This window comes from Narcine bancroftii, chromosome 7 (assembly GCF_036971445.1).
Source record: "Narcine bancroftii isolate sNarBan1 chromosome 7, sNarBan1.hap1, whole genome shotgun sequence".
Lineage (NCBI taxonomy): Eukaryota > Metazoa > Chordata > Chondrichthyes > Torpediniformes > Narcinidae > Narcine > Narcine bancroftii.
In genome coordinates, this window is record NC_091475.1 from 52723055 (window position 1) to 52735546 (window position 12492).

The following is a 12492-nucleotide window of genomic DNA, read 5'->3' on the forward strand; positions in this document are numbered from 1 at the left end:
AACTGGTAGTGCCCAACCCTCATTCAGCTGCCTGTTGATTTACTCCATGAGTCTAGGAGAAGCAAGAGGTTCCAAATTTGACATTAATTTCAGGCACTGGTGAATGACACTTGGATGATATCCAAGATGATCAAGCGTAACTGATACTTTTTACGGCTCCATAGGAGAATTATGGGAAACTGGCTTTTGAATTCAGTTCACAACACCATATTTTATAAATGCCCAAGTCAAATCGCCTTTACTTCTTATTCATAACATAAACTTTCCAATGTTTAGTGAAAATGAGATCGTGTTTCTCCAGACTGAGGAGCTGGTTATTTACACTGATAAAGTACTCAGAAACATTTTTGTGAATAACATATCATGTTGCATATGCTAGTCTTGAGTCCACTGAGTTCAGAAGGCCTCCTGGGTTGGAGGAAAATGCTGTCTCATATGAGGGCCCGAATGCTTCAGTACGTCTTCCCCAATGGCAGGAGGGAGAACAAATTGCAGGAGGTGTGTGTGGAGTCCTTCATGATGTTTATGGCTTTCTGCAAACAACAGCTGTTATAAATGTCAATGATGGCAGGGAGAGAGACCCCAATAATCCCCTCAGCAGTCTTTACTATCCGCTGTTGGGACTTGGGTTCTAAGATGGCGCAGTTTCCAAACCAGGCAGTGACGCAACAACAAACGATGCTCTCAGTGCATCCGCTGTACAATGTAGTGAGGGTGGAGAGTGGAAGCTGAACTTCCCTCAATCACCGCAGGAAGTAAAGGCATTGTTGGGCCTTCTTGGCAATGGATTTGGTGTTGGGGGCCAGGTACACTCCAAGGAATTTGGTGTTCTTGACCACCTTGACAGTGGAGTGATCGATGGTCAACGGAGAGTGGTCTCCTCGGGCTCTCCTAAAGTCATCCACCATCTCCTTTGTCCTGATGATGTTCAGGTTTAGGCTGTTGTCTCTGCACCAGTTTGTTAGTGATTTCACATCCTTTCTGTAAGCTGACTCATCATTCTTGCTAATTCTAGGAACAGATATCATAAACATAGATCCAGTCTGATAGTGCATAGGTGGATCTTTGTTGATTTCATGTCACAGGCATGTATTCCACTTGTATGTTTGAACATATTTTTTCATGGATTATAGATGAGCGTTCTGACAAATATCCAACACTAATATTATAAATCCTGGGCTGATAGAAGATAGCAGAGGAAGGAAGCATTGTCCCAGTAGTCCCACAGAAAATCTGCATTGCACCAAAGATAACACAATTCCAAATTGATGGTCAGTAAACAAGTTTAAAATCAATGTACTGTGAACAAAAGAATAAGAGAAAAATACACGTTTTTTTTGAAATTTCAGGATTTTCACTGAGAGCCGAAACTAGTCAAACTAGATTCATTGATAATGAACATGTGCACCCACAGGAATCTGAAATATGAATCATATCTGTAGATCAATCTGCCTCTGATCCACTCTGCTAACAAGGTAGTTTTTCAACATCTTTCTGAAAAGCAGAAAAAATAGTTTTGTGTTTCCCTTCTTAAAATTTGGATCTTTCTGCCAATTAGGATCATAAAATGAATATCTTGGAAGAGAGCGTGATGGAAGATCTGGTTCCAAAATAGAAAATTATTATTTTATGAGAGGGAGATAAAATCTAATTAGGTTGAAGAGAATGAATGGCATATTCTCTCTCCATCTCTCTCACCCACCCACACACGCATTCCCTCTTTCTCTGCCAGTTTTGCTCACTCTCTCCTCTACCTTCCCACTCTCTCTCTTTCCCCGTCTTCCTCTCCCCCTGTATAGTAATTATGCTTCAGTGCATTGTTGTCAAGTTCACTTGTTAGTGGGGCAATAACTTTACGATTAAAAACAGACCATTTTGTTGAAGAACCTTCATTTTTCAACAAAATTTTGAGCTTTCATGTTGGTTTTAGCTTTGCCGAGCTAAAACAATGCTTCTTGTTCCAAAAGATAATCCTCTTTAAATGGACATTTTTTAAATATATATTTTTTTGGAATATGAACATCATTGAGAAAGCCAGATTTATTGCCCATTGTTAACTCCACAGAAAGGTGGTGGTGTGCTGCTGCCTTCAACCTTTGAAGGTTTCTGATCAGGGTCGTCCCAATGGAACATTGCACATTTTTTTGGTGGTACATGCTGTAGCCATTTGACACTAGGGGTAGAAGAAATTAATGTTTCGGGTGGTTGAGGGAATGATAGTCACAGTGGCACTTGGTTCTGGTTGGTGTCGAGCTTCCCAACTGTTGTTGGAGCTGAACACATCCAGCCAAGTGAAAAGTGTTCTGTCACATTCCTGACTTTGTAGATGTTAAAAAACTTTGAGATGTCAGCAAGTGACTTAATTCCTGCAGGATAACCAACTGATGAACTGTTTATGAAGCCACAGCGTTTCCATAGTGAATTCCCCTGTGCTTATCGACAGTCATGATGATGGGGGCTTGATGAGAGCAATGCTATTGAGTGTGCAAGGCAAGTGATCAGTCCCTTGTTAGATGGTCTATATTTGGCACAGCATGTAATCCAGTCCTGCTGCCTGCTTGTGTGGACTGTTTAATTTGCTGAGTTGTGAATTGAATTGAACGTTGTGCAATCGTCAATGATTGTGAAGGAAGGAAGGCAATTGATGAAGCAGCTAAAAATTATTTAGCTGATGAGCTCATAGACAGATGACCTCCCACAATCGTAACCAGCTTCCTTTTCATGATGTGTGTTCTCCTTGATGCCCATTGTCTGAGATTAACCAGAACACATGATGCCACACTCAGTGAAATGTTACCTTCATATCGAGGGTAGTCCCTCTGAATATTATTTCTGAAGTCTCCAGATCAGGTCAAGAGTTGATTTGTGGTAATGAAATGTAAACTGGACATTGATGCACAGGTTTTTGGTGAATAGTTTCTGTTTTGACAGAATGGTTGACAACACTTCAAATCACTTTGCTGATTGGAGTGGAGGGAGGAAGTGGGCTGGGAGGTGATTTGCCAATTTATCCATTTCTTTGACTTGGGCAGTTGAATGGCACTGAACAGCTTGTCCAGATGAATGGGTTTATCTAGAGAGCACAGTCCAGGAGCTGAGTCGTCCTAGCACCTTGTTTGCATCAGGTGGTTCATATTTTTATTGATGTGGTCATGACAATTGTCACAATGCTCAAAGTGTCTTTTCCTTTCACAACGTAAGTCTGGACCAGCAGCTCCATTCCAGAATGAAATAACCAGAACACAACAGACTTGTTTGTCTTCTCCAAAGGAGTGCTGAGGTGCTGAATAGACAAATGTGTGGTGCAGGTGGAACATTTTGATGAATCGGAAATTCTTGTGTTGCAAGATAAGAACAAGGGGGAACACCGACATTCAAAGTGGCAGTCAAGTTTTAATTAACTTTTTTTTGTGACTGAAGGATAATATTACCATCCTCATTTTTTAATGAAAATCAAAAGATAGGTCCTTGTTATTTATATTGCTTGGTTCACGTTTTAATTAAATTTTAATGCAACAGCAATGGAAAGGAACATTGTTTTATTAATTGGCAGTATGAAGTCCTTATTTTCACATTACCATGATCCAAAGAATAATCCACTGAGATGTTCCAAGGCAAGAAATTATTTATGTTTGAGTGCCAACAGTCCCAGAGAACCAGAGGAGAATGGCTTTGTCATCCTTATTCCCCAGGTAACTGTTAATGGTTTGAGAGTAGTCAGATATTCGGAGGCCATGTCAATGGGGACACAGTAAATTCATTGCAACAGGGCTAGAGATGTTGAGCAGCCAAGAAAATGTCTTTTAGTTAATCATTACAATGGTGCCTCAAATGTTACAGATTTCTCCTTAAGCTTTCTGTAATCCTGAGAAGGGGAACACAAGTGATTTGCAACATTTTACGATCTAATTCCACCCAACTGTGAGTTCCTAGCCTCTTGGGCACTTTTCACACATCTTGGAACAACTGCGTTTGACTGAACTATTAGCCCACAAAACATTTCTCATTTTATATCACTCTCAGCTGCATCTCATTGTTATATCCTCAGTACGATGCAATGTCATCACCTGAGCTGGACGATTGCAGGTGTCTTGTCAATGAATCAATCTTTGTACTTTTTTTTCCAGGCCAGGCCACATTGCAGCATTTGTGCATTGGAATTGAGGAAGGGACACAGCTCCCATCAATTGAAGTTTGCAATCAAAAGAGTGTGGGGATGAGGCAGAAGTGGAATCTGAGAGCAGGGAGTAGCCTGGAGATTTAGTTACGTATTACTTTGACCTGAAAGGGAGAATGGAGTGTGTCATTGAGTGCTCTCAATCCTTTTGATTTCATAATTTAAAAAATGTGAAGCTTGAAGAAGTTGTCAATATGAAAGTGGGATAAAACATTTGCATTGTTCCCTGACAAAGTTGTTTCTCTGTCAGAAATTAATTGAAGTGCATAATGAATTGAGCAGTATCTGGGCTAAAGTCTGTGTTGTCCATAATCGGAAGGCTATGCCATAGCCATGGTGCACCTCCTTAGGTTAATCAAGTCATGTAGTTTCCTTCTGATTACTGATTCATTGCCCCATATTGATGCATCTCATCAGTCAACAGTGAGAGGAGTGTTGCTCTACTCAGAACTGCTGAAATGGGCCAAATTGGTTGATGCAAGCCTGCTGGGTAAATATAACATAAACAGTTGGTTATTCTTTCTTTATCATCTCTGTACCTTCATTTGAAGTGTTCAATGCCCATTCAAACATCTGAAAGAGATCAGTATCTTTGCAGGAGACGTGAAAGAGGCCAGTGGTGAAGTTTAGTTGAATTCCAACAAGTAACTGAGTAATTTTGCAGTCACCAAATGACTATGAATGCTTCATTTTTTCCTTATTCACCACAGCACTGCACATCATTGCCAAAGGTTTTCATGGTTCACAGATTAATGCCCCAAGCATTTGAACTAAAACTTACGAATTGTGAATTCAAACCCCATTGTGATAGCTGTGGAATTTAATTTTAATTGGTCATCTACAAAAATAAAGCAATTTGTCTGATCAAAAATGGTTGTGAAACCTATTCTAGCTCATTTTTGTTCTGCAGGGGAGAAAATCTTTTGCCCTGACCCAGTCTGGCTGATGTTTCACACACACCTATAGCCATGTTGTTAACTCTTGAATGCCATTGGAAATGGCCAATCAAGACTCACAACTTGTTCTGCGACAGCAGTAGGAGACCATTCAGCATTCGCTCAATTGTGACCAACTCAGTCAACATTTGCAAAGTCCTCCTCTCAGGTATTTGGGGGCCAGTTTCTGAATTGGGTGCATTGTCCCAGATACAAACCAAACAACATCTTACGGCAGTTATGTTCAAAGAATAACTAATAGTTCATGTGAGGCTTCTCATGTTTGTACAAAATGGAATGAAGGAGGTAGGTCGTATCCTGCCATCTGGAGAGATCTAGCAGAGGGGATTCAACAGTGGTATACAGATTGGAGCAAGCAACCATGGTTGTTTTGAACATTGACTTGAGAATCAATGATATCTAAGGGCATCAGTTCAACATGGGCAAGGAAATCTCCCTCAAGTGCTCCCTGACATTCCTACACCAGTCAATGGATCATGTTCTTCGAAAAAGCACTGAAATGCCCCATCCAAAGCGTATTCTTCACCCCTGCTCCTTTCAATACACATCACCAAGAAATGCTTGGCAGCAGCATTATTAACCATTGAAGTAAAAATATCAAATGGCATGTGACATTTTTTAATTTGAGAAGGAGAATCTTTGCATCCAACAATGTGCAAAAGTAGGGTTGGCAGTGAGGAAGTATGGCTGATCAGGACGATTCTGATCACCCTGACTTCACTATCCAAAAAAGATCCTGGTTTTACATCTTGTTTGATTGCTTCACTGACATTGATATGACCTGCTCATTTCACAGGGGACGCAGAAAGATATAGAGAAGCGACGGCTACTGCTGAACAGCATCACAGAGACCGGTGAGAGTCTGAAGACCATGTTGGGCAAGAGTGACAGAGTCGTTGATGATAAACTCAGTCTGTTAAACTGCAACTGGATCGCAGTCACATCAAGGGCTGAGGAATGGCTCAACCTTCTGCTGGTAAGCAGCATTAAGCAGGCATTTTTTTTCAGGCAGAATTCTTAAGAGTTACATGCTGATAGCATTTTATGGAACAACGTTTCTTGCTGGAGTGGAAAATGATGGTAAGGAGGTGGATTCATTAAGATTCAGCCTGACTAGTGGAAGGGAGAAACTTAGAAACTTCCTTCAAGTCAAAGGAGTTGCCATAGGTATTCGCATGGGTCCTAGCTATGCCTGCCTGTTTGTGGGCCTTTTGGAGCAATCCATGCAATGTCTACACAGGAATTTCATTCACTTTGCTGCCAATTTCCACCCTGATCTCAAGTTCACCTAGTCCATCTCTGACAACACTCTCCCCTTTCTTGAACTCTCTACCTCCATCTCAGGAGACAAGCTTTCCACTGACATACTTTATAAACCCATTAACTCCCACAAGTACCTCGACTACACTCCCTTGCAAGGATTCTATTCCCTTCTCACAATTTCTCTCAGCTGTTCCCAAGATGAGGACTTCCAGTCTAGATCATCTGAAAGCCCTGCTTTCTTCCACAAACTTGGCTTCCCCTCCACTGCCATCAACTCAGCCCTCACCCATATCTCCTCCATTTCCCATTCATTTGCCTTGGCCCCCTCTGCCCCCCAGAGGCAAGAAACACAGCACTCCCCTTGTTCTGACCTACCACTCCATTACCCTCCACCACCTAAAACAAATTCTCCACTCCTTCCCTCTTTGCCTTCCGTGGGACTGGTCTCTCCATGAGTCTCTCATGCACTCATCCCTCCCCACCAATTGTACCCCCCCCCCCCCCCCCGTCCGGCTCCTTCCAATGTGGCTGGGCTGCAGGAATTGCCACACTTGCGCCCATACTTCCTCCCTCACCACATTTCGGGTCCCAAAACCGTTCTTCCAAGTGAAGCAACCATTCACTTGTGTATTCGCGGGAGTTATCTGCTGCATCAGGTGCTCCCTTTATGGCCTTCTCCACGATGGAGAGACTGGCGCAGATTGGGACATCACTTCACTGAGCACCTTTGCTCTGTCCATATTAGTGACAGGGATCTCCCAGTGGCCAACCATTTCATTTCTGTGACCCACTCCCATATCAGTCCATGGCCTCATGTACTATCCCACCAAGATCAGCCATAAATTTGAAAAACAACACTTGATTTTCCATCTGGAGCCTCTGCAGATGGCATTAACATCGACTTCTCTGGTTTCTGTTAATCTACTCTCAATTTTCCTCCCTTCCCTTTCCCCTTGTCGTCTTTCCCTTTGCTCTTCACCCACTTCCCTCTCCATTCACAGAGCCATCCTCCCTCACCCTGCTTGCTGCTATGCCCTCCCTTATCCACCTATTATCTCCTGCCTTTGGGGCCTTGCTTCTCCCTCCTGCTGACATTTTCCATACCTTGTTGAAGGGCTCAAGCCTGAAACATCCATCTTTGCTCTATCAAGTATACTATTTGACCTTCTGAGTTTCTGCAGCATATGTTTTCTTCAACCAGAGGGTCTGCAAGACTTCTGTATTTTACTACAGGAGCTATTTAAATTTGGAATATTTGTAAATATATTGGAGAATATTTTTTATTCATTCAGTTTGATGGAATTTTATGGGTGACTTGCCATCTGTGATTTTCACTGAAGTTAATGGAAATGTAATCTGGGTCATCTCAAACATGTGAACAAGACCTCCCTGCTGATGCAGCCCCCAAAACAATAATGATTCCTCCGACAAACCAAATGGGAATAAATTTCAGCAACTAATGGAGTTTGGATTCAGCAGTGTTGGATATAGGGGTGATTGCTCAACTCATTGATTAATTACAGACATAATTCCAGAACCAGTGCAATAAAAATTGTTCTTGGACCACAATCAGGGTGATTTTTAAAAAAACTATGTTACATGTTCTGTGTTTATTTTAGCTTGTCTTCATTCTAGTGCACGCTTTCCTCACTCTCCACATGAGACTTGGAGGTATCCATTCCAAATGGTGAATGGAAGTTGATCCTTCCATTCAAACCTTCAGTGGTCAGATAAAATGTGATTGAAAATTAATATTTTGTTCAATTATTTTATTTGTCTGATAGTGGAGCTGAAGTCACGGTAGCCACAACTGCAATTTCTACTTGCAACTTTTAGCATTTTGGTGAACAATTGATTTAACCAGAGTTTGTCAAATTAATAATAGCTGATCATTTAATTAATTAATCAGTGCCTTGTTTAAAATAAAAGTGAATCAGAGCTGAGCTAACACATTGCTGAGAGTTGGTCTCATTGCTTCCCAATACCAAAGTGCATTTGGAGAATTATTTAGTGCCTGTAATAAAGTATCATAAAACGTGTTGTTTCAATGGTATTCTGTTCTGACCCACACAAATTGGTGAGAGGCAGAGAAATGTGTGCATAATTTGCTTATGAGAAGATATTTGTTTATGAATATTCCTAAATGCAGTGCTTTTAAGGAAAGCTTGGGAGGGAAAATTTGGAGGAATGTTGATAAATGAAAAATGGTTCTAGGGAAGGATGTCAATGGATTGGTGATCCGTGTTCCACTGATCTACAATAACAACATAACATGTACTCCTGTGGAATAGAGTAAGGACTGTCCCAAGATAAAAGTTGTCATTGAGGGAAGGCCAGTTTAATGGAATAATTTCAGAAAACCAGGAAAATCAAGTTTAGCTCATGTGATGGTGTTTTTTTTTCAATTGAGTTTTGGGGGAGGGGATTGATGAGGAGAGTATCTTTTTAATGGTATTGAGTGTTTGCTCAGTATAAATCTGTTGTCGTGATAAAAACCCTTTTATGTATGTAAATGGCTTAGATGCACAGAGTAAAATTTCCTGAATTGCAGAAAATATTGAACAAAGAAATACAGTGAAGGAACTGGTCATGGACTGGGGAGGCTGTTGAGGCTGAAAGACACATACCAGATGAAAGTCATGAAAAGGCATGGTATGGTTCGTCATTTGGTCGTCCTGAAGTATCTGCACTTTGATTATTGAAGGTAGTTGGGCAGGCTGTAAATTAATGAAACATGAGAGAGTCTGGGGTTCATAAATGGAGACATAGAGATCAGGAGTACGAAATGCATGATGTTTCTTTATAAAACTCCATTTGAACCCTAACTGAAATATTACCTCCATTTCTGGGGACTGCAGTTCCAGAAAGTGGTAAGGCAGAGAAAATATGCAGAGAGATTTCTTAGAATGGTTCATGGCATGGAGAATCTTGGTGATGTGGATGGAGAAGAGATGTTAAGGTTGTTCACTCTGGAACCGAGAAAGTTGAAAGGAGAAAAAGACAGAGCAGTTAGAAAATCATTCCTGTGGGAAGCATGGGGAAAGAATGAAAATGTTGAGCTAAACAACCAAATGTGCTTTTGGGATTCATTTTTGTGGTGCAGTGAACAGTGGAAAATACCCTTTTTGTGATTCTAAACACCATTTCATCAGAAATTTTAAAACAAGTGCAAAAAAAATTGGAAAAGTGAACATAAGCCTTTTTTTAATCAAAAGCTGTTCATTTGTGAAAGAATTAAGTTCCCAATAAACACACAATAATGACACAATAATGCTGGATCTCTGATCTGATATTTTTTGAATATTTTAATTTTGTAGTTAAACAAGTATCAAGAATTAACCATTACAGATGCATAGAATAAAGCAACTAACCCCATCCCTCCACCTCCCCAAATGAGTCCTCAATTTAAAGAAGGAAGATAGAAAATAGAAGAGAAAAGAAGATAAAGTAAATAAAGAAAAAGAATCATAGAAGAAAGAGGAGCTGTCAAGATCTGGAATCCAGTCCAGAAGTCAAGCTCTTTTTCTTACCTGGATCTCAAATAGAGGAAAGAATAGGGAGATAAAGACTTGAGAACAGAATGAGCATCTTAAATATTCAGCACTCCATTATGCAAATATGGTTGTCATACCTGCAAAAAGATATTATATTTCTTTATTAAATTTTTTAATTTTCTCCAGAGGAACACATTCCATTGGGTTATGTTCAGAAGGGAATCATACTTCCAGGTAACTGGCCACTTCCAATGCAACTTGAAGAAATTCTAATTGATATTTAGCCTTAATTTAGGTCTTATGGCCACATTATTTCCTTGGAGGAACAATTCTGGACTTTGTGGCAATTGTTCCCCAATGATCTAGTTTAATTTTTTTTTTTAATTTTCCAAAAGGGTTTCACTTTTATGCATGACCAAGTATAATGTAATAAGGTACCTGTTCCTGCATCTAAAACATATAACTGATATATTGGAATTTAATTTATGCAACTTTAAGGGGTAAGATACAGTACAATTCCAATTATCCAAGATGGTCAGGACCGGGCCTATTTGAGGCAAAACGTTGTATCTGCATTAAGCAAATAAAGAGGCCCATAAAAAGTACATTGAAATCAATCCTTTTTTTTTCAGAATAAGAGAAATACAAGATTCTTTAAAAGATGATGGAAGGTGCCCTTGTTTAAATTAGTCATTAAGCACAAAACTTAGTTGGGGCACAAGCAATTTGAAAAAAGATTTATAAAATCACAGGGTACCCATCAGGTCCTGGAGATTTACCAGATCACAAGGAGGAAATTGCAAAAAGTATTTCCTTTTGAGAATTAGGTACATCCAGACTCATACATTTATCCTGAGAAAGCAAGGGGAAATTAAGGCAGTCCAGAAAATCCAACATTATTCTATTCAGAAGTATATAATCTGGTATAGAATTCTCTAAATGTATTATTTATATTTGAATGATCAGAAGTATGTGTACCATGTTCCATCCAAATCTTATTAATTTATATCTTAGCAGCCATCCCTTTCAATTGGCTAGCCAAACGTTTACATGATTTTTCACCTTGAATATAGGACTGACTCTTCTCAAAAGCTGCTGTTCAATGGGATAAGTAGAAAGAAGATCAAATTTAATTCTAAGTTCAAATCTCCTTTTATATAAATCAATATTTTTAACTTGTGCATAGTGTAAGTCAATTTGTTTAATCTGATTTATTAAATCTAGTCTTCCCTTGTTAGTTTTTTCTTTATTTTAGCTGTTTTAGAAATAATTTGCACTCTCAGACATGCTTTCATAGTCTCCCAAACAATCAAGTTTGAAATCATTGGAGATGAATTTGTAGAGAATAAAACTGAATATGCTCTTCCATAAATTTTTTAAAAAGCATTTTTTCTTTCAATATTTTTATTAACATTGAAATTTCACATCCAAAAATATAGAGTACATATGTTAAAATTTAAAAAAAATACATCACATTTAAATCACATCATTTTATCCAAGGTACTCCAAAGTAAAGATTTTGAAAAAATTATCTGATCATTGGGAATTAAAACTTCAATGCCTCTTAATGTCAGGAAAGTTCAAAGACAAGATAACTGAAGCATGAACAGATGTCACTATTCCTTGGTATTCACATGATTTGGTCAGTGAAATCAATTGATCACCTTTTTAAAAAATAATCCTGAGTACAGTTACAATGCACATTTGGAAAAAAAAAGGAATATTCTCTGTTGTTAGAATTAAAAAATGCCAAACATTTGAAAAACAAAAATTTATTGAAAAAAAATAGAATTACAGCTGCAGATTTACTTTAAAAAGCAAGTTTGAAAGATCTAGAACTGTATTTAGTTAACAATTAAACTTCCCCTTCCCCAATGCCAGTGAGTATTGACTTAACTTGGGTAGGGCTGAAAAAAGTCTTTCAAAAAATTCTGGCTCATCAGTGTTGGGGGCGTATACATTACAAGAGCGACCATTTTATTATATAATTTACCTGCAAGAATAAAATAATGACCTTATTTGTCAGATAAAGTGTTATGAAGTACAAATGGAATGTTTTGATTAATTAAAATGGAAACTCACCTGATTTTAGCATCAGAAGAAGATCAAAAACATTGTCCTCTCCATTTAGTAAAGAGCCAATTCTTATCAGAATTCCTGATGGGGGTTTCTTGAAGAAAAGCAATATCAACTTTTAGATGGCTAACATGAGCAAATTCCCAACAGTGTTTAATTGGACCATTCATACTCTTAATATTCCATGATATAAGCTTAATTGGGTAAATTGTGTCTTAATTAATGTTAATTAATACTTTGAAAATGATCCAACTCTGTCACCATTCCAAGAGCCTTCGCCTTGAAACCACGCTGTTACACGGAAAGTGTAAACCATGAAACAAAAATAACCTTGTAAATCCAATAAACCTCCCCCCCCCCAAATAAACCTCTCCCACCCAAGCTTCCCAACTCTGAAGGTTATAAAATAAATTTGCATCCAGTTAAAAAAATACATCTCACACTTCTGCTGTAAATCTTAATATAGCTCCTTGTATTAAAAAAATACTTATTAATTTCTCCCCAAACAAAGAATTCTAAAGAAAGG

The 12492-nt window shown here is 38.8% G+C and overlaps 1 protein-coding gene across 24 annotated transcripts in view; it reads left to right on the forward strand.

Annotated features, from left to right (window-relative positions):
* Nucleotides 1-12492, forward strand: part of dmd (dystrophin) — a 1604005-nt gene that overhangs the window by 728455 nt on the left and 863058 nt on the right. For all 24 annotated transcript variants that reach the window (XR_011341867.1, XM_069890130.1, XM_069890120.1 and 21 more), the window contains one exon: nucleotides 5930-6109. Coding sequence is in view for 23 of the 24 variants with exons in the window: in XM_069890130.1 (XP_069746231.1) it covers nucleotides 5930-6109 (180 nt within the window). In the remaining variant the exon portion in view is untranslated. The remainder of the gene's footprint in view (nucleotides 1-5929; nucleotides 6110-12492) is intronic.